Here is a 21,278-nt window from a genome sequence, read left to right on the forward strand (position 1 = left end):
TGAATGAAAAGTGACATTCCCCGCGCCCACACGGAGTTCGTAAATATATTTTAGAGCATGCCCTACAACGTGGAAACCCCGCAGAAATCCAGGAGGCATTCACGCGATGAAGTGCGCTGCGACGAAGCGTCTCGATGCTCGCGGTTCGGATTTCCCAAGGTCTCACATTTATGATCGGTTTGCCCGCAGGAGCACGTTGAAGTTGGAGGCTACTATTGAGAGACAGCGGCTTCTATTGGAGTCATTTAGTGTCTACCACATTAACACTACTTTTGTCTCTGAAAGTAACGCGTAAGTAGTTTTCACCCCTCCCATACGATCCCATACAGTTCCTCAGCCCGCAATGCCGCGCAGCGTCAAGGTGTCGCCGGACGCGCCGGGCGTGACGGTCATGGCCTCGGACGGGCGCGAGCTCACGCTGCGGCGCGGGCTGACGTTCCTGGACCGGCCGTCGGCCACCGCGTTCTTCCAGGACTTCGCCAAGGCGCAGGGCAAGCGGCTGGTCATCAACAAGAAGAAGTCGGGCGGCGCCCAGTACGAGTACGTCTGCGCCAGCCGCGCGCCGCCCTGCGGCTTCCGCATCAAGCTGCTCAAGAGCCGCAGCGCGCAGAGCTCGCACTTCTTCGTCAGCTCCTTCGAGGCGCAGCACGCGCCCGACTGCGCCGGCGCCCCCAAGCTCACGGTGCGCCAGGCCGCGGCCGTGCTGCTGTCCGACGCCGACAGCGCGTCCTGCTCGGCGGCCGCCAGCGTCAAGGAGCTGCAGCAGCGGCTGAAGCAGACCAGCGGCGAGGCCATCTCGGCCCGCAAGGCCTACCGCGTGCGCGACCGCCTGCTGCGGCTGGCGGCGGGGCAGTTCACCAAGGGCTTCCAGCGGCTCGAGAGCCTGCTGCGCGGCTTCCGGAGCAAGAACGGCGGCGCCCACGTGGCGTTCGAGATGGACGCGGCCTCCAGCATGTTCAAGCGGGCCTTCCTGTCGCACCCGTTCCTCAAGGGCTACCAGGAGAGGGGGCTGCAGCCCGTGCTCGGGCTGGATACGGCCCCGCTGGCGAGCATGAACTACCGCGGACAGATGTTCGTGCTGCTGGGCAAGGACGGCAACAACGAGGTCATCCCGCTGTGCGTTGCGGTGGCCTCGCAGCCCGACGCGGAGCACTGGAGCTGGTTTCTGATGCACTGCCAGCAGGCCCAGGTGAACTTCTCGAGAGCGGTCGTGATCGCCGACAGGACGCGAGGATTGGTGGCTGCTGCGGAAGGACTGGGGCTTCCCTTGAGGCAATGCACGCAGCATATCATCGCCAACTTGAAGGCCATGGTGAAGAACTTGGCGACGGTGCAGGTGGAGGACTTGGTGTGGCGCGCGCAGGCGGCGGACAGCGACGCGGAGTTTAACTCGTGTCTGAGCATGATCGGGTTGACGTGCCCCGCGGCGGAAAATTACCTGCGGGGTCTCGACCCGCGGACGTGGACGCTGTTTTGTGTGGCGCAGCAGGTCAAGCTCTACGGGTGGAACACAACGATGTTTTCAGCGGAGGAGAACAAGACACTGCTGGCGCTCCCGCCGTACGACCTCATGCAGTACTACATGGAGAAGTTCATGACACTCGCCTACAACCAAAGCGTGCACGCCAAGAAATGGGTAAAAGAGGGCAAGGTCTTCACAGAGTACGGGGAAAAGCTGCTTGAGGAACAGCGCGAAGCAGCCAACTTCCAGGTGGTGCAGCCCAGCGACGAAGACGTGATCTTCGTGACCGAGTCCCGCTCGTTCCCGCCTCGGCGTTACCGCGTCGATTTCAGCCAACGCTCATGTTCATGCGCGTACTTGTTTCAGATGGGAGTGCCTTGTCGTCACTTTCTTGCTGGATTGACTTTTTTCAAACGCTCGGGCGAGGAATCAGGCTATGTGGACGCGTGCTACAGCGTCAGCGTCTTCGCAGAGCAGTATGACCTTCAACGCACAGGCAGTATCGAGTTGCTGCTGGATTCGGAGCTGGAAGAAAACCACGCAGTAAGAGCGCCTATCGTAGCGCGCAAGCGCGGTCGCCCCAAATCGAAGCCGTACCCGACTGGTAACGATTCGTTAATAACCCCTGCTGTCGCGAGCGCAGTTTTGACCGGCGCCAGCACCATTTTGATGGAGGGGAACGGTGCAAAGCAGCGGTGCTCCGCCTGCGGACAGGAAGGGCACAGCAAGCGCTCGTGCGACCAGAATGTGCCGCCAACTCCGTCGATGGTGGGCGAGGTCGCGCCCAACATGATGGTTTAGATATTAGGATGTAGTTTGCGGGGCGATATGACCCCGAGAAAATGTACAAGCAGTTCGAGGCAACTTATTAGTCGAAGCGGTGGCGTGGTGACAAATGCACTGTTACTTCTAACACGAGGAAACGAATGTGGGATCGTTGCTCGACGGAAGCAACACGTGGATCAACCAATTTCTGAACACGCCAAAAACAACCTCTCGAACACGCCGATCCTCCAGGGTTCGATTTTATTCTGCTGAGCCACCTTCCTTCACGAGTCCGTCGAGAAGCAACCCTCTCTGCCTTCCGCACGCGCCTTCGCCAGACCAAGCAAAGCAGCGTGTTTCCTCACCAACACACAGCTGGAGCCTCTCCAACTTAATACTGAACACGTGCTGAATGCGTGTCACATCGATTCAGAGAGCCCTGCGCCACATCCCCACTGGCCACAGAGCGCGCATGGAGCACCGCACCATCTCAACGAGCGAGACGCTGAGCGTGGCGCCCTACCTCTCGGCGGTGGCGGCGCTGGGCCGCGCCAAGCTGGAGATGCAGGCGTCGCTCGTGTCCGCGCTGACCAAGAGCGTGCCCAGCTGGAGCGACGTGCAGCCCGACAGCGTGGACGTGGAGCACCTGGGCGGCGCCATGACCAACCTCGTCTTCGCCGTGCACAAGCCCGACGGCGAGCACCGCGACGTGCTCGTGCGCGTGTACGGCGAGGGCACCGAGTCCTTCTTCTCGCGCGTGGAGGAGACGCGGCTGTTCCAGCTGCTGAGCGACAAGAAGATCGGCGTGGAGCTGCTGGGCCAGTTCGCCAACGGCCGCGCCGAGAAGCTCATCCACGGCTCCACGTACACCAGCAAGCGCATGCGGCAGCCGGACGAGTCCCGCGTCATCGCCAAGCAGCTGCGCGTCTTCCACGAGCTGGACATCGACATCGAGCGCCAGCCCACGTACCTCTCGAGCACGCGCAAGCTGCTGGAGGTGGCGCGCGTCAAGTGCACGGCCGACAAGTTCAAGGGCGTGCTGGACCTGAAGCAGCTGGCCAAGGACGTGGACGAGCTGGAGAAGATCCTGGCGCAGGTGCCGTCCCCCATGGTGCTGAGCCACAACGACCTGCAGTACGGCAACATCATGAAGAACGACGCGGGCGATGCCGTGCTCATCGACTTCGAGTACACGAGCTACAACCCGCGCGGCTACGACCTGGGCAACCACTTCTGCGAGTGGGCGTACGACTACCACAAGACGGTGAACGCGCACCTGGGCGACTTCACCAAGTACCCGACGGAGGAGCAGCAGCGCAACTTCTGCCGCGCGTACCTGGCGGGGAAGGACGGCGACGAGAACGACGTGAGCGAGAGCGACGTTGAACAGTTGAGGCTGGAGGCCAACACGTACGCGCTCCTGTCGCACGTGTTCTGGACGATCTGGGGCTACATCCAGGCGGCGCAGTCGGAGATCAATTTCGACTTCTTGGGCTACGCCAAGTGCCGATACGAGGTGTTCAAGGCTCGCATGCCGCTCAAGAACTGATACGGCAACAAGCTGCTGGCGAACGTTGGCAGATTTAGATAGAGGTTTCACAGCGGTATGCCAAGTTGCGCTTCTTATTAGTAGCTGAGTACATGTATAGAGCATGAATGTGCAGCGCTGTACGCCCCTTGGTTGACAAGATGCACGACTGTACTCCAAAACCCAGGTCGAATATCGCGGCATTGCTGAGTATCTTGTATCCGATATACTTGTATCACCTGAAGCTCTTGTCCGTGCAAATTCTATGTGCACGCAGTACATCCCTGTGGTAACAACTACTACACGTAGAAGTAATTCTACAGCGCTCATCCAATGCAGCTTCTCTTTTTGCCAAGTCAATTCAGGTATCTGTCTACGCCGTGCCTATTGGGATCGAAGCGAGCATGGTCAAAGGTTTTCGCACCGATGGTACATACCAATACTTCCATGACCGCTATTTTCACAGCTCGGGAAAAAGTGCTGACGATGAACAAGAAGAAAGCCATGAGAACTTTGCCAGAACCAATGTCCCCGGCGGTAACACACCCGGTGGCACTACGAAAGCCGACACCACTCCTTGCCTGATAAGCGAGGTCACGACGGTCAAGGCTTCGAGTACGAGACCACGACTGCCATCACAGTCTTAGCGCGGCCTCGAAATTTTCACCCGGCGAGACGGCAGGAGCACAATGACGAAGACAACAACAACGATGCTGTCATGGAACTTCTCGACACCTCGACGGTGCCGAGGGTCTCTGCTGCATACCGCCGACGCGCTGATCGACACAATTAGAGGGCAGACAGCATCGTACTCGCCTTGCATACTTGCTCGGTCGTTTCTCGAGCAGATTCCTCTTTTGACAGAACCAGTATGCCGATTTTTGGGATCCGTACATACCTTATCTGTTTCAGAAAGCCATCACTACCCATCACTTTTGCTTGTCACTTTGCTGGAAGTGCGCAATAATGGAGACCAACCCCACAAGCGATGTCAGTCTGGGCGGAGGAATGCTGACAGCAGCATTACCCCCCCCCCCCCCCGCTAATACATGTACGTACACTTGCCGTACCACGACAGGGCGTGATGATCGCTGTGAGATCTCAGCCCTGTAATACATGGTCATGGTTCATTCCCGCGTTCGCCGAGTACTGTGCTAGTGATCCATCCAAACTACTACTACTAGTATAATTGATCCCACGAAGCGTGTCATATTGATTAAAAAAAGATCCAGAATACTGGGCGAAGAAGGCTCTGAATAATGAAGACACTCGCTACCTAAGCTGCTACTGCTTCGACGCGTCCAAGAGATCACCGGACCCGACGACAGCCTTCTTCATTTCGAGACGCGGCCAAAGCGCCAGTCAGTGAGCGAGTGAGAGACCGTAGGCGACGTACCGCCTGTGCGTCAACACCGCCGCAGCCGTTTACGGCGTCACCACGTCCACGAACGTCTCGAGACGCGCGCGCTCCGCCGCCTCGGCCGAGTGCTTCTGGTACTGCTTGTACAGTGTGAAGCCGGCCACAGCCGCGACGCAGCCGGCGGCCGCAGCAATGGCGCCGACGGCTCCCCCCGACAGGCCACTGGAGGTACTGGGTGCCTCCGCGGCCAACACCGTCGCGGTGACGGCGCTGCTGCCGCTGGCACTGCCAGTCTCGCCGGCGTCGGTGGTGCCCTCGCCGCTGGCACTGCTACTTGAGGAGAGCACGCACCCCCAGGCGCCCGTCTTGATGATCTGGCACGTCGAGTCCACGGGCAGCACGCAGCTGCCCTCGCCGCCGTAGCTGGCCAGATAGTCGTGGCAGTCGGCCGTGGCCACGGCGCCCTTGGTGGGACAGAGCGAGCCCTCGGGCTCGAGACCGGAGCCGCTGCAGATGGGACCTTCGATGCAGTAGGTGGCGTCGTGCTCGACACTCACGTCCCAGCAGCCCGAGGTCGTAGTGGTGGTGGTGGTGTTGGTAGTGGAGGTGACGTTGTTGGCCGCCGCCGCTGAGGCCAACATGGCCGCCGCCAAAGTCGTGATCGCAGAAATCTTCATTGCTTTCTGTGCTGTTGCTGCTGTTCTGTGCTGGAAGCTGTTCACGCGCCGCTGCAGATTCGAGAATGGACGGTGCTCGGAGTCCAAGCGGAGACCGTCAACTTTACGGTCAAGCTGCGGTGAGAAAAGATGTGGTGCAAGCCCGCAGAGATGGGAGTCGGTCTGATGATCGGGCGAGCATACCATCGTGACACCCTGCGTGGAGCCTCGTTTGATCGCGTCGCAGCAACGCCCCTGAGATACAGACAGCGCCGAGCCGCCTACAAAGCGATGCAGCAACTAGCAGCGACAGGAAGAGACCATGGGCGCCTCCATGGCGATCGTCGCGCGGCCTGCACTCGGCTGTCGGCCAGCATTCCCCAGCCATCGACAGCGGATTTTCGCTTGTTAAGCCCGGTGGGGGGATTACGCCTCCGCCTCGACTCGTGCACGGCCTCGTCCTTGAAGATTTGGCGGACATGACACCATATTGAAGCCACCATCGGCGCAGAGACGCCTTGCGGCTCGAACACCGCCGACCGCGGCGGCCACGACCAGCATCGCCGTACTGGCGGCCAGACTCGGAATCTGACTCCAGTCAATAAGGATATTATTATACCGTGTGATGCCTCGAGATGGCTTGGACACTCACTACAGTAGAGCTCTTGCGCCGCGTGCCGAAGACAACCATTGCCTGCACAAACTTGTTGGGGGTTAACTAGCCAGACCTGGTGCAGGCTGAAGTGTACAGGTACAAGTGCACGTAGGAGCGCATGGAAGCTGAATCATCGCGATCTTCAGTTTGCCATAAACAGTATGTCTTGTGATTGCGCCCTGCGACAAAAACACACATCGAATGTATGTAAATGTATTACATGTTGCGGTTATTCTGGCTAGGGGAACTCAATGGTGCATTGATCCAACGTAAACGCTAGCTCCAGCTCAAACTCTAAACAGAAGACAGCAGCGCACACAGCGGACGCACTCGACGCGTATTCACTCGACTTCTCGAGCTACGCCCCACAACTAGAACTCAAAAACAAATGCAGGAACCAGGAAACTTGATCGCCCGCCTCAGCATGCTGTCGAAGACCAGCGCCGACTTTTCCCTTATGACGTCACCACACCCACCATGAAGCTCCGGGCCTCCTCCTTCTCTTCCTGCAGCTTCTTGGCGTGATGTCTGTAGATGGCCAGGCCGCCACCGCCGCAGCAATAGCACCGATCGCACCTGCCGACACGCCGCCGGACGAAGTCGCCTCCACCTCCGCATGCATACGCGAGATCGTTTCATCACCAGCGGCGCTGCCGTTGCCGTAGAAGCCGCTGCCATTGTCATTTGTCGTGGACGCCACCGAGTCCTCCATTGTCCCCGGAGATGGCGCAACCCCAGCACCGGTCTGGATCACCTAGCACGCGCTGTGCACGGGCAACACCGCAGGTATCACTGCTCGTGTGGTCGGGTAGCAGTCGGCGATGGCAGTGTCGCCCTTGACGGGACACAGCGTGCCGGCGGGCGAGGCACCCGAGCCGCTGCAGTTGGGGAGTAGGTGGCGTCGTTCTCGACGCTGGCGGACCAGCAGCCGAGCTCCTCGTCGTAGACCGACGGACGCGGTGGTCGGGGCCGGCGTCGGGCGAATCCAGACTGGAATGGGGGTCGGAACGGGATCGATCGCGTCCGGCATGGTGTTGTCCGAGTCTGGCATGGAGCTGCCAGGACCCGATTCGGAAATCGTAGCTGGACGGGAAGCGATCGGAAAAACGTTTTTTTCTCGGCTGACCGGAGCCAGTCTCCCCTTGGGAGGCCGCCTGTGTGGGTAACAGGGCGACGAGGCTGCAGAAGGGAGAAGGTTGAGGTCTTCATTGTCGTTGGTTGACGCTGTTACTGTTGCTGTGAGCTAAGCTGAGAGGACTCGAGATGTCGAGTGTAGTGCCTGTCGCCCTCGCTGAAAAATGCAGAATGGGAAGCGCATTGTGACTGCCTGAGGAAGCGTGCGGTCCGAAAACAACACAAGGCGAGTGACTCTGCGGTATCCACATTTCCCATCTGCGTGAGTGTAAATACAGGCAGGCAGTGTGCAGGTCAGGGCGTCTACCGGCCGCTGCAGTGACTTCGTCCGCACACTTACGTCAAATTTCACGGTTGTCCTCCTCTTGCTGGACTGACTGCCCGGATAAGGTTGGACGATGGAGGACCTTCGACTCTCACAATAGATTCCTTGTGGATCGATCGTGTTGAGAGCTTGTCCTCTTATGATTTACTTTGTGCTTACCACGAAGGCCGCACCTCCAATACATAGATACAGCTGGAGTGTAGGATGTAAATAGGTGGAGGGAAACGATAAAATAAAAATCGGAAGATTGCCAGCTGTTCAGCTTCAAGATCGCAAAACTGAGGAAATCGTAAGCCTACGTGTTGGGGCAAAACAATGAACTGAACTGCTGGGGAAATAGTGGTGCATTCATCCATCGTAAACGCTTGCCCAAAACTAAAAAAGTTCAAAGTAGGGAAAAGGTAGGAGGCTCGCCTTGCCTGGCCTCGCTTCGACTGGTTGTCGTCGTACAGCGCCTTGCTGTCCACATCGCCGTGGCCCCTACTTACGGCGTAACAACCTCCACCATGACGCTCTCCTTCTCCTCCTTCGCCCTCTTGACGTGCTGCCTGTAGATGGCCACGCCAGCAATCGCCGCCACCGCCGCTGCAGCTGCTGCAACCGCGCCGATCGCACCCGCCGACACGCCGCCGGACGAAGCCGCCTCCGTACCCGGCAGCGCGACAGAGATCGTCTCATTGCTGGCGCTGCCGTGGCCGTAGGAACCACTGCCATGACCTCCGTTGCCTCCATTGCCACCGTTTCCGCCATTGCCTCCATGGCCTCCATTGCCACCGTTTCCTCCGTGGCCGCCATTTCCACCATTTCCTCCGTTATTGCCACCGTTCCCGCCGTTGTTGCCGTTCCCGCCACTGTTGCTGTATTTGGTTGGGGCCGGGGTGGGGTGCTCGTACTTGGTGGGGGCGGGCGTCGGGTGTTCGTACTTGGTCGGGGCGGGCGTCGGGTGTTCGTACGTGGTGGGAGCCGGCGTGGGGTAGCTGCCGCCGAGGACGCAGCCCCAGGCGCCGGTCTTGATGACCTGGCAGGTGGCGTCCACCGGCAGTGCGCAGCTGTCTCTGCCCGTGTAGCTGGCCAGGTACGAGTGGCAGTCGGCGATGGCCGCGTCGCCCTTGACGGGGCACAGCGAGCCGGCGGGCGAGGCGCCGGAGCCGCTGCAGATGGGCCCGGCGATGCAGTAGGTGGCGTCGTGCTCGACGCTCACGGGCCAGCAGCCGAGATTCTCGTCGTAGACCGGCTCGGTGGTGGTCGGGGCGGGCGTGGTCGCCTCGTAGGCGGCCGCCGCCGCGAGCAGCAGCGCGCAGTAGCTGGAGAGCGCAGAGATCTTCATCGTCGCCGAGTGTTTGTCGGTGTTGCTGAGGTCTCGAGCTGTCGAGTGCGGCGCTCTAAGTCCTAGGCCGCGAAACGCAGAATGAGCTCAGGTCGCTTGGAACTGCCGAGGCGCTGCAGTCAGCTAAGGCTCAGCAAAGGCAAAGGCAAGTGCGGGTTCTGCGGTATCCAGATCTCAAGGAGATGGGGGCGCGGCCTAAGCCTAGTAGGCTCAGCCTACGTGTCGAGGCGACGCACGCGAGCGAAGTGAGGGCGAATAGAGGCATTGTTGCCTTTGTGCAGGTTGAAGTGGATGCACACTTTCACGAATAACCTACGGGTTCGGGGAATCGACGCTTGTCAAAAAATTGCAGAATCGCTGAACATTTTGACTTGCGTTCAGTATGTGCCACGTTATCGTCCGCATTGTGATTTTGTTAATGAGAAGAAGCTATCGAGGCTGCTAGCTACGCTAGCAGCAGTGAAGGCAATACGAACAAGCTAATAGACACACTCGAATGCAGCGGACAGTCTTGGTCGTACGCCCCGCCCGCCCGGCAGCAGATGTCATCGCCGTCCTCGTGAAGAGGAAGAAGATCTCGTCTCGCGCGCGTTACGGAGTCACCACGTCGACGTGGTAGTGCTCCTGAACCGCCTCCTTCTCGCCCAGCTTCTTGGTGTACTGCTTGTAGATGGCAGCGCCTGCGACCACAGCGACCACGGCCGCGGCTGCGGCGATGGCGCCGATCAAACCTGCCGAAACCCCGCTAGAAGACGACTTCGCCTCGGTGCTCTCGGCCTTGATCGTGTTGTTGCCCACGTAGCTGCCATTGCCGGAGAAGGAGCCGCTGCCGTGAGTGCAGTTTCCGGTGCACGCGGTCGGTGTCGGCGTCGGGTGAGACGTCGGAGTCGGCGTGGGGGCCTCGGTGCAGGTCGGGCACGGCTTCGTGGTTGGCTTCGCGGTTGGCTTCGTGGTGGGTTCCGCGGTGCAGCCTGGGCAAGGCGTTGACATAGCAGTTGGCGTCGGAGCCTTGGTGCTTGTTGGGCACGGGGTCGTGGTGGTTGCCGGTGTCGAGATCGAGGGAGACGCCGTCTTGGTAGGGCACGGAGTCGGAGTGACCTTCTCGCACTCTCCGTCACACGTCTTGGTTGGAGCTGGGGCCGTTTCCTCCGCGCAGCTACCATCGCAGCTGGACGTGGTGGTCGGTGCCGGCGTGGCCGAGCCCGAGAGCACGCAACCCCAGGCACCGGTCTTGATGATCTGGCAAGTCGCATCCACGGGAAGCACACAGCTATCGTCGCCGGCATAGCTAGCCAGGTACGTGTGGCAATCCGCAATAGCCACGTCGCCCTTGACGGGGCACAGCGTGCCGGCAGGGGAAGCGCCGGAGCCGCTGCAGATGGGTCCGTCAATGCAGTAGGTAGCGTCATGCTCGACGCTGATGGCCCAGCAGCCCAGGTCGTCGTCGTACACAGGCTCGGTGGTAGTCGTGGTGGGGCAAGGCGTGGCGCCCTCCTCCTCGGCGGCCGCCAGGACCAGCAGCACTGCCACACTGAACGTCGCAATGGCCGAGACCTTCATTGCCGCTGTCAGAGTCGTGTAGATGGGTGGAGGTAGTGTTCGGGACTCGAGTTGTCGAGTTAGAGGATGTAGCTGTCGCTGCGCAAAATGCAGAATGACCTTGCAAGCTGAGGGTAAACCACAGCGGTGGAGCGGCTGCCTGCGCTGTGGACACATAGCGGCGAACTAGGTGCGACTCGAACTACCGGTCATTTCGCATTGACATTTGCCGTGTGCGATCTCGTGACAAAGTCGCTGCCAAAAGAAGTATCCCGAGGGGGGATGCGCCCTACAGTACTCGAAAATTGACGGGGTTTCTCAGGCAGCGAATCGGCGCGCCGCGTGATCAAGTTGCCTCCAGCGGCCGAATTTCACTAAGCCGGCGCCCAGCATCGCCGCCTGCAGCCGACAGCAGCTACAACTACACACCATAACAGCGAGTGAGCTAGCAGCAGCGGTGGAGGTGGCGGAGCCGAACAATCGCTGCGGCTCGTTGCTTTCCATGTTGAAGTTGGGCTGCATCCACATGCCCGGCTCTGCACAGCCCTCTCATTGCTGTTCGAGGAGATGAAATGGATGCGGCGCTGGCTGGCCCCGCCGCAACTACATGTGTGTAGAGTGACCTAAAGCTGGATTTTGCGCGCGGCGCCGGCAGTGCTTGCAGCAGGGAGTCGGCAGCGCAAGGCTCGGCGGGCGGGGATCGCTCATTTCAGCTTGGGGGCAAGCGCTGTAATACTCGCTCGGCTCGTACTGTACGAGAAATCCACTCGCACTTCACCGTCGACGAAGCGTCCCACTGTCGTCACTGACAGACCGTCTACATGTATTAGACGTTCGGTGGACAGGACCCGCCTCCATCCGGGTGCTGCTGGCGGTAGCATCGTCCAGGCCCGCCGCTACGGCAGCTCATTCACCTGCTCGCCTCTAGCTGCGCAGGCAGTAGATCGGGGCGATAGCTAGGAATTTCCATCGCCGAGATCGCCGCTGGTGGATGCGAATTGGACTGGCGCAAAGACGGTGGGCGAGGTTCACCGCTTGAAGCGACGCATGCGCGGCTGACGCCCACAGTACTGTCGGACTGGCTCTCACGGCAACTTGCCCATCAATGTGTATATCGCCCGCCGGTCGACGACAGCCACCGATTTCCAATCACCGTTCGGCAGCTCTACAGTCGCGCAGCAGCGATTATCCTACACAGTTGATATTGACCTCACAGGAGACTGCTGCAGATGAAGCCTGCATCGTGATAGCCTTGCCAACCACTCCTCGTAACACCGTGCACGCGCCGAAACCTCGGGCTCGATCGGAAACGTCGGGGACGTGCTCACTGGATACTTGTAACGGAGAGAGCTCTTGTGCATCCGGATGCTCGCTCGTGACGGACTCATGCACGGCGGGCACCGGCAGAGGCGCTGCGACCCACGACGCGGGCGCAATGCCAACGTGAGAGGGACATCCTACTGGGAAGCGGGGACTAATACTGCGTGCAGCAGACCACCTGCAGTTTGTCCGAGTGAAAGTTAGCTTACATTGCGTTTGCACCTCACGATCCGAATCCACTTCAACTTCAGCTTGCGTGGTGTGGTGTACATAAACGGTATACTTCAACTGGGGTGCGCCTCACACAAGATTTCGGCCCACCACCTTTGTACGAATTCCACGAGCCAGCGATACCAGTAGCGGCGCACACCTATGGGAAGCTCATTGTTGCGTGCGTCGAATGCAGTGTATTGTGGTAGTCTCGGCATTTCTGGTTTCGTTTCGCATGGAGCAAGCACAGAGCTACCGCCGTCGGCAACAGTGTGAAGGCCGCCGAGTATTCCTGCTCTCCATCCAGTGTCACTTTGTCGGTAGAGTAATTGCACGTTCTTGAATAACATCCGACCAGGTTAGTGACAGCAACTTGTTGTAATAACCTACCCAGCTAACAACAATTAGGCGCGGGCGCAAGTCAGCAAGAAAACTGCTCTGTCGTCTTTGTTTCTTTGACGTGGTATTCGCGTCCTCAGATGTTGCGATCTACACGGCGACCATTTTGTCTAGAATTATTTAAGTTGTTCGTGGTGTTTTCCGGTCGTACGATATGTGATTGAAGTCGTGTCGAGCACCAGAGGACCGGTACCTTGCCCACTTCGAGCAGAGGTATGGCTAGCTGGCGGCAGGTATACATAAAGCGCTGATAGATACCAAATCGTCCAGTGCCCGCGCACTCGCCTGGTTGACCTGCACATCCTGGAAACCTCTTTTGCGTGTGACTTCGACGATGTCTTCCATGCAAGATTAAGTACAGGCGGGACATGTGCCAACGAGCGTGGTATTGCTGGGGTTGGTTTAGATAGGCAGTACACGCTGAAAACAATGCCCCCCCCCCCCGCCCATTCGTGAGGATAGGGACTCGAACACTGCGTGAATCGGGCGCAGAAATCTCACTGGTGATCTCCGGAAGTTTGACGGTCGGGGTGCGAGCACACCGAGGCGGCTAGCCTCCTGCAGAATCTGCAACCTGCGCCTCGCTTAGTTTCCCTCTATCAGATGGAGAAAAGCTGCGAGACGCAAGTTTCTTCTTTGAGATGGCTTCGCTTCAACGTATCTTTCTGTAGTGTCCTTGGTGGTTGCTATGCTCACCAAGATGGTGGCCCCGAAGCCGTGCAGAATGCACGGATCGCCGACCGAACAGCTCGTCACCGCGAACGTACGGCGGGCTATCTGGGCACATCCGACTCGAGCGGGAGTGGCTATTCACTTCAACTTGCACCAGATCGCTCTGCTGGACTCTTGTTTGGCTCAGTGTTTGGATCAATGGTTGGCTCACTACGCAAAGCCTCTGAGCATCATGCTGAGCATGAGCTTCTTCGTGGATAGCCGTGCTGCGGCCTCAGCTGCTTTGCGATGCGCTGCGCTGCATTGCCAACCTTTGTCTTCAGAGTTCCTATCTGTGTGGACCCTGCAGCCAAAGGGCTTGCTTTGGCCTCCGGAATCATATGAGAGCGCACCGAAGACCGCTCGTTTAACAAACTGGAGGCCCTGCTTAGTACAGGTAGATAGTGTATCTCCTGACAGCAGCCTATCATATCGCCTGCTCTACCGTAGCTCAGCACTCGCCACTTTGATGTGGCCGTACCTGCAAGACCTCGACGGCAAATAAGCCGATCTGCACGCACCCCCGCAACAGCCCCCTTCCATCACCGCCGACCAGCTGCAGCACTACCGGCCAGCGCCCTGCCCAAAATTCGCCGACGAGCAAGTCACACACAGTCGACCACCTAAATGCGAGTACTGTACCTTGTCTTTGGGCCCGCCCCAAAGACGCGCTCTGCACTGCAGGGCTGCAGAGTCTGCAGGCAGTCCGAAAACTCCAGTTCTGGCTCCCTCCGCGGTAGACGAAGGCGGCGATCGTCGCCGAGCAGCTCACCTTGCCCAGCAACGGCAACGGCGCTATCCTCCAGCGTTGGCAGCGTTCGCCGATCAACATCTTATCCGGGCCACGGTGACAGCGCGAGCGTCGGAAGGTCTCCTCACGTGCATCGGCCGCTGGCCGCATGGACAGTGCAGGGATCCGCAGCCGCGAGTGAAAGTTGAGGCAGAGCTCAACCGCTTGACCTTCCTCTCCTTCGGCGGCGCCGCATTGCAAGCGGTTCTCAGCTGGGCTGCAGCTGCGGCGACAAGGCACGCCCTGCTTTGTTGACTTCCGCCGTCTAGCGCCGGGGCGGCCCCGAATCTCCAAGTGGGCCGGCGCCGGGCCACGCGTGTTTCTGCCTTGGCCGGGCAGACTTCTTCCCGGCAGCAACTGGCATCCATTGCCATGGTTGAGGCTGCCTGCCGCAGTCCAAGCAGCGAAGCAACCGCCGCCGGAGTCAGCTCGCCCGTTACGCGAGTCAGCGCCGCCGCACCTTACTCTATGGCGTGTTTGCACGTGTGCGTTGAAGTTGCCCCGATCCGCCACGGCGACCTCGCGCTCTGGACGCAAGAAAAGAAAGCCCCCGCGGCCGACGAGCCCCGGGCCGACGCCGAGCGAGCACGCACGCAACCTCCTCGAGGCCAAGCAAGCAGCGAGCATGCGGCTCACTGCGAGCATGCGAATCGCATCGCATTGCGATGGCGTCCGTCGTTCAAACTGGTAATAATCGGGGCAGAGAACCGATCCTGCACTAACCTAAGTCAGTAATCCGCAAATTATCCGCACTTGGAGTTTGTATGAGGGTAGCTATGCGCACCAATCTGATACACGATGGACCGCATGCCAGGAAAGTTCCTGGACACGATATGATGGCGGGCGTTGATGCAGCAGAAGTGCCCATGGGATTCGCCATTCTGCATTTCTTCGCTTTGCCAGACAAGCTGCCCCAGTTGACCCCGCCCCACTTGAAGCATGTCCTCGCTCTCCGTCTTCTGCCTCGCGCTCGCGATGCTGCCCGCGCTGGTCGCCGCCAATCCGGAGCAGAGAAAGCAGCAGGCCCGGAACCTCGCGGACGCCGGCAACAGCGTCGCTAGCATCCCTCTCGGCGCAGTCGTGGGCATCGCAGCCGCCGCAGCGGTCGCCGTCGTGCTGCTCGTGGTCATCAAGGTGCGCGGCTCCGGCAGCGACCGGAGACCGAAGAGCCTGGAGCTGCACGAGGTCGTGATCTCGCCCAGCCAGCCGGCGGCGCAGCCGCTCTCCACCACGAAGCAGTTCGTCTACACGGCGCACATTTAACAAGTACCGTAGGTAACAACCTACTTGACCTACCGGGAGCCGCAACCCCCTTACCCCCCTCAAGCCCCAACCTGCCCGAAAGCGGTACTCCCCACCAGATATTTATTCGTGACGCGAGATGAAGACAGAATTCAGACCTTGTAGCATCACGCAAGTTTTTAAGCAACAGCTCTATGAAAATCAACCAAGCAGTGAACTTTTTGATCGCAGGAACGACGTCCTTCAGAAAATTTGCTCAACTATGATAAGGCGAAATGCCTCAATGCTGTTGACGCAACCGTTGCCTGCATTTTGGCGGGAGAAAAATTGGATTCATGGTCGCGATGGTGGCTATTGCAGTAGGATTGCCGTTTTTCAGTAGCAGCTGAGGCTACAAGTATCTTCAATGGAAAGCGGTGATGCTCGCCCTACAAACATTTGCCAGTCAACTTTGTACAAGTACTTTTCCTCCTTGCTAAGCGAAGCGAGTTATGGTCGACGGAAGTCACGAATTGGGGGAGCGTGTGCGGTTTACAATGTATATTTCTTCCGTGTAATGAATAAAGTGCTTGCAGAAACTATGCCATCTTGTCCGGTTCGGCGCAAATATTCCAGTTTGTGTAGACGATATGACATTCAATAATTATCAATTTGCAAATGAATATACCTAGGCATTTATCGCCACACTAGTCGTCGTATTGCCGTCAGGCCGAGTCTGATGCGTTGTCCTAGGTACGTTTGCGCTGGGACTGGAGCGCTTACGACGCAGGTCAACGACGCGATACGACTCTGATAACCCACAGCAGACCCAGTTGCGACGAAGACTACCTTAAGGAAGGCCAGATACGAGGCATCTCAGCACAGATATCCCAGCCCCGGTCAAAATGTCGGAGGTCGGAGCGGAAGTGATTCTAACGACAGCCGTTGTTAACACAGGCATAGGGATACCAAAACCACACGTCCACGGACGTGGTTTTGCAGTCGTGGTCGAAAGGTTTAAGTCGTTCAGTTGGATGTCAAAACATCCATTTTGAGACCATCGTTTGAGCACTATCATGGCTTCTCCACGCGATAGCTTTTGTAGCGCTTGGCATCGCCACGATGATTGAAGAGCGTGGCGTTTTTTCAGCTTGATTGGATTAAGGAGCAGAATAGTTGGTGTGACAGTTAGTATTGAAAGCTACACGCCGGGTTGTCCGTTTCGAGGTCTCGCAACGAAAACAAGTTGTACACTGTTCAAGTAAATAAAAAAGTGATGCGAACTTACATTGTGCTGCCATTTTTCGTAAAAAATAAATGATCAGGGATCTTACAGAACACCCAAAAGCTTTAGAGGATCCCATGCCCGCTATCTAAAGCAATGTTCTCAAGATTAGAAGACGACGAAAGACTTTTTCAAAGCTAAGATGCTAACCATGACGACAACTAACCCGATGCACAGTTGGGACGAGCGGAATGGTGATCGAATGGTATCCATGACTCGCTTCCGACGAACGTCTTCGCTTTTGGACGAGCTGGATCACAAGTGGAGTGACATTCAAATTGGTCGTCAAGGCAAATGCTCCGTTGAGCGACTCGTGAGCACTGGAAGGCGAAGTCCAGTCGCAGGTGGCGTTGGTCTTGCTGCTAACTCCACTACCAGCTTTGGTAGCAGTCGTGATACTGGAGTCGTTGCCGCTTCGACCTCCGAACGAAGGTGGGCTGTGAACTGGGTGTTTTGGATCCGCTTAGGCGTCACTTGCATGATTTGTACAGGAGAAGGGATGGCCGTTTTGAGACAAATTGCGCCTAATCTCCAGCAAACTCCCACGAAGATATTGATCAACACTTTTGGCAATGTGCTAGATTTCCTATCCAGGGTACAAGGAGAAGAACTTTTGAACGGCTGCATTCCCATCGTGAAAATTAGCATTATGCCGATGACAACCGCATTCTAAACGCCCCGACAACCCACAAGAATGGTACAGGAAATCCGATGATGATTGACATTAGCACGACAGTGTTAGTCAGCGCACCTGATGCGTTGCAGTCGGCGCTGGACCTTCGAGAAACCAGTAACAACGTGAACGCGGTCATTGCTTAGACTCGAGACCACAAAACGTCGAGCTCTAACAATATGCTATCGATCTATCAACGTTGGTTCTTAACTCCTTTAATAAAGTAGCCCGCAACCCGCTGGCTCATTCTGTGAAGTCATTGCCAGACGTTCTACTCTGGGCTTGTGAACCTCATCCGATGACAACTAAACGATGGGAGGCCTTCGAAAGACTAGTAAAAGCAAGCGTATTCAACCCAGATTTTACTCGTCAACCCAGTCTAAATCGCGGAGTTGGAAAGTTAAATGGAAGGGCAAACAGGTTGCCCCGGGACATGAGCTCGATGTGAAGTTAGTAGAAAAACGCGGATCGCCTGCATCAATCACACAAACTTTGACAGTTGCAGAGATGTCCGAAAAAGTGGTAGTGCAAGGCCTACAGCTGTCGTTTTAATGTGAATACGTTACGCTGGTTGAAAATGTCGAGTGTGTCGTCCCGCTGGTGTTCATCATCTACAAACCCGTGATGCAGTTGCTGCCTAATATTACGTTCTTCACTGGAGGAGGCAGAATCTGGAGTATTGTGACAATACAATTAGATAACATTCTGATGCTTTCGATACCGGAAGTTGTATCCTTTGTGACCCTCAACTTGCTATTCCAGCGCAAGGTTGCATTTTCTCCGCTCTATCAACTCGCGCTCGTGTTAGAGACGCAGCTTGGGCTCGTTCAACTTGACATTTTTCTCGGTGTGGTGTGCCTCCTACCATTTGATCTCATGCACTTCGGTATGTCCTCATTTCTCCTACACGTACTGAAAGCAGAATCTGACAGCACGGCGTGTTGATGTTGAATTTTGATGCAGGCATGGCTTTTATTCCCCGGTTCACCTGGCTTCGGAACACGTAGAATAAACTGGTAACGCCGCTTACGAACATTCTGCATGTATAGATAAATAGTACGAACAACTACCTCAAGTCCCCCGCAATTCAAAAATTTTAACGAAACAATTCGCTTTAAGTGATATTTAAATGTCTATGACCACGGCTCGAAAAATACCCAAAGACCGTGCTCGATTAATTTTGCGAGAAGCCAACGTCTCCCTGCATCAAGGTGTTCACCGCCACCGTGTACGACGTCACAGTCATCGAGGCGTTATCGGCGTGGTAGGACTCTGTGCCGCACTGCACCTTCGTGAGGTACTGCTTGGCGTCGGGGGCGACATCCTGCGGCAGGGCCTCGATGAACTCCGTGAGGTCGCCCGTGAAGTTCTTCGTCAGTTGGGCGGCCACATACGAGAAGACCGTCATGTTGCCGTTGACGCCGTGGTTCAGCATGAAGTCGACGCCGCTCACAGTGATGTTCTTGATGTTCTTGCCCTCACTCGCCAGAGGCCAGGCCGTTCCGATGGCCGCCAACCACACCATGATCTCGTACTCAAAGTCTCCATCAGGCGTCGAACTAGTGAACAAATCGTACGCCACGTTGGCCGTGGTGGTTGGGGTGTACTCGTACGTGTAGTTGATACTCGTAGGGATCGAGTCGACGTTCGCCAGTTCAATCGGCTTGAAGTGAAGCCCGACATTCGGGTAGCCCTTGACGTTCCAGGTGATGCCTCCCCACTTGTACTCGGTGGACCAGACAAGAGTAGAGTTGTCGGCGCTGCTGTTGAGCAGAGTGGTGCACTGGTGACCAGTGCCCGGGTCGTTGTCCTTGCCCCACAGGTTGTTGTACAGAGTGAAGTCGCCGACGACGGCCGTGTCCCAGTCGCCGCACATCTTGTCTGCCGAGACGGCCGAGGCCGCGAAGGCAGCAGCAACAAGTAAGAATTTCATCTTGGGAGATCTAATACCAACTGCAGGTGAGCTGAACGGTTCGAAGCGAATTGGCGACTGGCATGTTTACAGACGAGTTGGGATGCCGAGTTCGGCTGTGACCATTACTGCTCCCTACTAAGCTGCATGCGGTTGCGAGGAACCCAGGGCCCATCACGAGAGCTCAATTCGTAATACGAATTCCGTGTACTGTATGTGTCCGTGCAACCCGACGGAAAATGTTTCCCGGCTCGATCACGATCGCCATCACAGAAGCGCATAATGGGGTTGTCGCCCGCGGAAGGCGACATGGAGGGAAAGCCTTCCTTCCGGGAGGAGAGCTCCGTGCGTTCCGATTCCAAAACACATTGAACCCAACGGAATGGAAAATGCTTTCTCCACTTTCTTCTCTTCGTACACACGTGGATCAGACCACCACCACGAGAACAACACGTTTTCGACGATTCATGCTGAACTTTTATTTATCAAACACTGTTATCCAGCCAGCTTGTATCGCGACGCAGTACATGTATTGTAGCTCCCAAGCAGTGGGCAAGTTTTGATGAAACATGCCTACTGCTGCTGGATCTGTGAGTATTCAGCAGTCTTGACCGCTGCCGAGTACTTGGACACAGTGAGCGTGCCGTTGCCGACAAAAGGCTCCGTGCCGGCCTGGACGTTAATCAGGTATTGCGTCGGCGCGATGGTCAGGTTCGCCGGGAGGTTGTCGAAGAACTGTTTCAAGTCGGTCGAGTAGCTGTTCACGATCGTGGGGGCGACGAACGAGTAGACGGTTATGTTCCCGTTCTTGCCATGGTACAGCTCGAAGTCGACGCCACCCACAGCCACCTGGGCGACAGCGGATCCCGTGTTTGAGAGGGGGCCTGCGCCACCGATCGTTGCGAGCCACACCATGATCTCGTACTCGGCGTCGCCGTCGGCTGTGGAAGACGTGAACAGGTCGTACGCGACATTGGCGATGAGCCCGCCGTCGTAGTCGTACTTGAACTGAATGGTCGAGGGGATCGACGTGACGTCGGAGATCGGCAGGTGATCAACTGGAGGGCGACGTTGGCGTACGACTTGACTTGCGTCTTGGAGCCTGCCCAGCCGAAGCTCGTGTGCCAAGCGACGGTGGATCCGTCGACACTGTCGAGACCCGTGCATGAGTGCCAGTGGGGTCGGCGAAGAAACCCCAGAGGTTGTTGTAGACGATGTAGTCGTCCGTCCTCGTCAAGTTCCACTGGCCGCAGAATTCTTCCTCGGCGAGAGCAGGTGAGGCCGCGACAGCAACAGCGGAAGCAGCAAAAATGGCGGAAATCTTCATAGTTGGCGGTCGGTGTTTGAGGGGTTGGATGAAAATTTAAGACTGACCAACTCAACCATGTGCATAACCAGTAGAAGATGGCATCGTCAACGGGTGTGACGAGAGTTTTGTCAGCTGATGTCCGTACAACTTCGTTTAGTCGCATTGCAGCTCCTTTTCTTGTTGAGTATTGGGTGCGAAGTATGGATATCATCCGTTTAATGTACAGCCCCGATCACCGCTTCTGTATAAGAGGTCATTCCCGATAACGGATGTGCTAGTTTCGAGATGGGACGGCTAGAAGACCAATTAAACAGAGCGCACCATGTTGAAGCTCTGGGCGAAAAGGGTGCGCCAAGAAGCGACAGCATTGGGGGCTTGCCAGGCTGGAAACGCCAGTGATTCTTGTTAAAAACAATAAAAAAACTAACTTGCGAAAAGAAAGGCATACATCACCAATCGGCCTTATCAGAAAATCGGACAGCAGCACCAAAAGCTGCATTCCGGCGACTTCAAGTAAAATGATAACGCTTGTGTTTTGTACGGCACACGTAAGGGCTGACAAGCTCAAGGTGATTTGATACGTCGCAGCTCCTTTTCATGCTGATGCTTTTACTGTGACGAGAACTCGACCGAATTGGTGGAGCGCAGCAGTTTTCCTACAATGCTGCTGTGCAGGACAACCTTGACCATCTGGGCA

General features: G+C 57.1%; 9 protein-coding genes across 9 annotated transcripts; 3 read left to right on the forward strand and 6 right to left on the reverse strand.

Annotated features, from left to right (window-relative positions):
• Positions 1 to 343: 343 nt before the first annotated feature.
• On the forward strand, positions 344 to 2,263 carry IUM83_06077 (mutatorlike transposase; the record flags this gene model as incomplete). Its single annotated transcript, XM_067930257.1, has 1 exon — positions 344 to 2,263. The coding sequence occupies one exon, from the start codon at positions 344 to 346 to the stop codon at positions 2,261 to 2,263; it is 1,920 nt and encodes a 639-aa protein (XP_067782845.1).
• A 436-nt stretch (positions 2,264 to 2,699) lies between these two features.
• IUM83_06078 (Choline/ethanolamine kinase) lies at positions 2,700 to 3,776 on the forward strand (the record flags this gene model as incomplete). Its single annotated transcript, XM_067930258.1, has 1 exon — positions 2,700 to 3,776. The coding sequence occupies one exon, from the start codon at positions 2,700 to 2,702 to the stop codon at positions 3,774 to 3,776; it is 1,077 nt and encodes a 358-aa protein (XP_067782595.1).
• Positions 3,777 to 5,180: 1,404 nt separating this feature from the next.
• On the reverse strand, positions 5,181 to 7,138 carry IUM83_06079 (putative mucin-like protein; the record flags this gene model as incomplete). Its single annotated transcript, XM_067930259.1, has 3 exons — positions 5,181 to 5,906; positions 5,976 to 6,052; positions 7,003 to 7,138. 3 exons carry the CDS (start codon positions 7,136 to 7,138, stop codon positions 5,181 to 5,183), a joined length of 939 nt encoding a protein of 312 aa, XP_067782594.1.
• A 42-nt stretch (positions 7,139 to 7,180) lies between these two features.
• On the reverse strand, positions 7,181 to 7,477 carry IUM83_06080 (putative mucin-like protein; the record flags this gene model as incomplete). Its single annotated transcript, XM_067930260.1, has 1 exon — positions 7,181 to 7,477. The coding sequence occupies one exon, from the start codon at positions 7,475 to 7,477 to the stop codon at positions 7,181 to 7,183; it is 297 nt and encodes a 98-aa protein (XP_067782793.1).
• An 892-nt stretch (positions 7,478 to 8,369) lies between these two features.
• Positions 8,370 to 9,212, reverse strand: IUM83_06081 (putative mucin-like protein; the record flags this gene model as incomplete). The annotated part of the gene is made up of 1 exon (XM_067930261.1): positions 8,370 to 9,212. The coding sequence occupies one exon, from the start codon at positions 9,210 to 9,212 to the stop codon at positions 8,370 to 8,372; it is 843 nt and encodes a 280-aa protein (XP_067782794.1).
• Positions 9,213 to 9,803: 591 nt separating this feature from the next.
• Positions 9,804 to 10,772, reverse strand: IUM83_06082 (putative mucin-like protein; the record flags this gene model as incomplete). Its single annotated transcript, XM_067930262.1, has 1 exon — positions 9,804 to 10,772. The coding sequence occupies one exon, from the start codon at positions 10,770 to 10,772 to the stop codon at positions 9,804 to 9,806; it is 969 nt and encodes a 322-aa protein (XP_067782795.1).
• Positions 10,773 to 15,120: 4,348 nt separating this feature from the next.
• IUM83_06083 (uncharacterized protein) lies at positions 15,121 to 15,444 on the forward strand (the record flags this gene model as incomplete). Its single annotated transcript, XM_067930263.1, has 1 exon — positions 15,121 to 15,444. One exon carries the CDS (start codon positions 15,121 to 15,123, stop codon positions 15,442 to 15,444), a length of 324 nt encoding a protein of 107 aa, XP_067782796.1.
• Positions 15,445 to 18,534: 3,090 nt separating this feature from the next.
• IUM83_06084 (cell 12A endoglucanase) lies at positions 18,535 to 19,293 on the reverse strand (the record flags this gene model as incomplete). The annotated part of the gene is made up of 1 exon (XM_067930264.1): positions 18,535 to 19,293. One exon carries the CDS (start codon positions 19,291 to 19,293, stop codon positions 18,535 to 18,537), a length of 759 nt encoding a protein of 252 aa, XP_067782790.1.
• A 552-nt stretch (positions 19,294 to 19,845) lies between these two features.
• IUM83_06085 (putative hydrolase) lies at positions 19,846 to 20,439 on the reverse strand (the record flags this gene model as incomplete). The annotated part of the gene is made up of 1 exon (XM_067930265.1): positions 19,846 to 20,439. The coding sequence occupies one exon, from the start codon at positions 20,437 to 20,439 to the stop codon at positions 19,846 to 19,848; it is 594 nt and encodes a 197-aa protein (XP_067782791.1).
• Positions 20,440 to 21,278: the final 839 nt, after the last annotated feature.

This window comes from Phytophthora cinnamomi (assembly GCF_018691715.1).
Source record: "Phytophthora cinnamomi strain GKB4 chromosome Unknown Contig104, whole genome shotgun sequence".
In the NCBI taxonomy this organism is placed as follows: Eukaryota; Oomycota; class Peronosporomycetes; order Peronosporales; family Peronosporaceae; genus Phytophthora; species Phytophthora cinnamomi.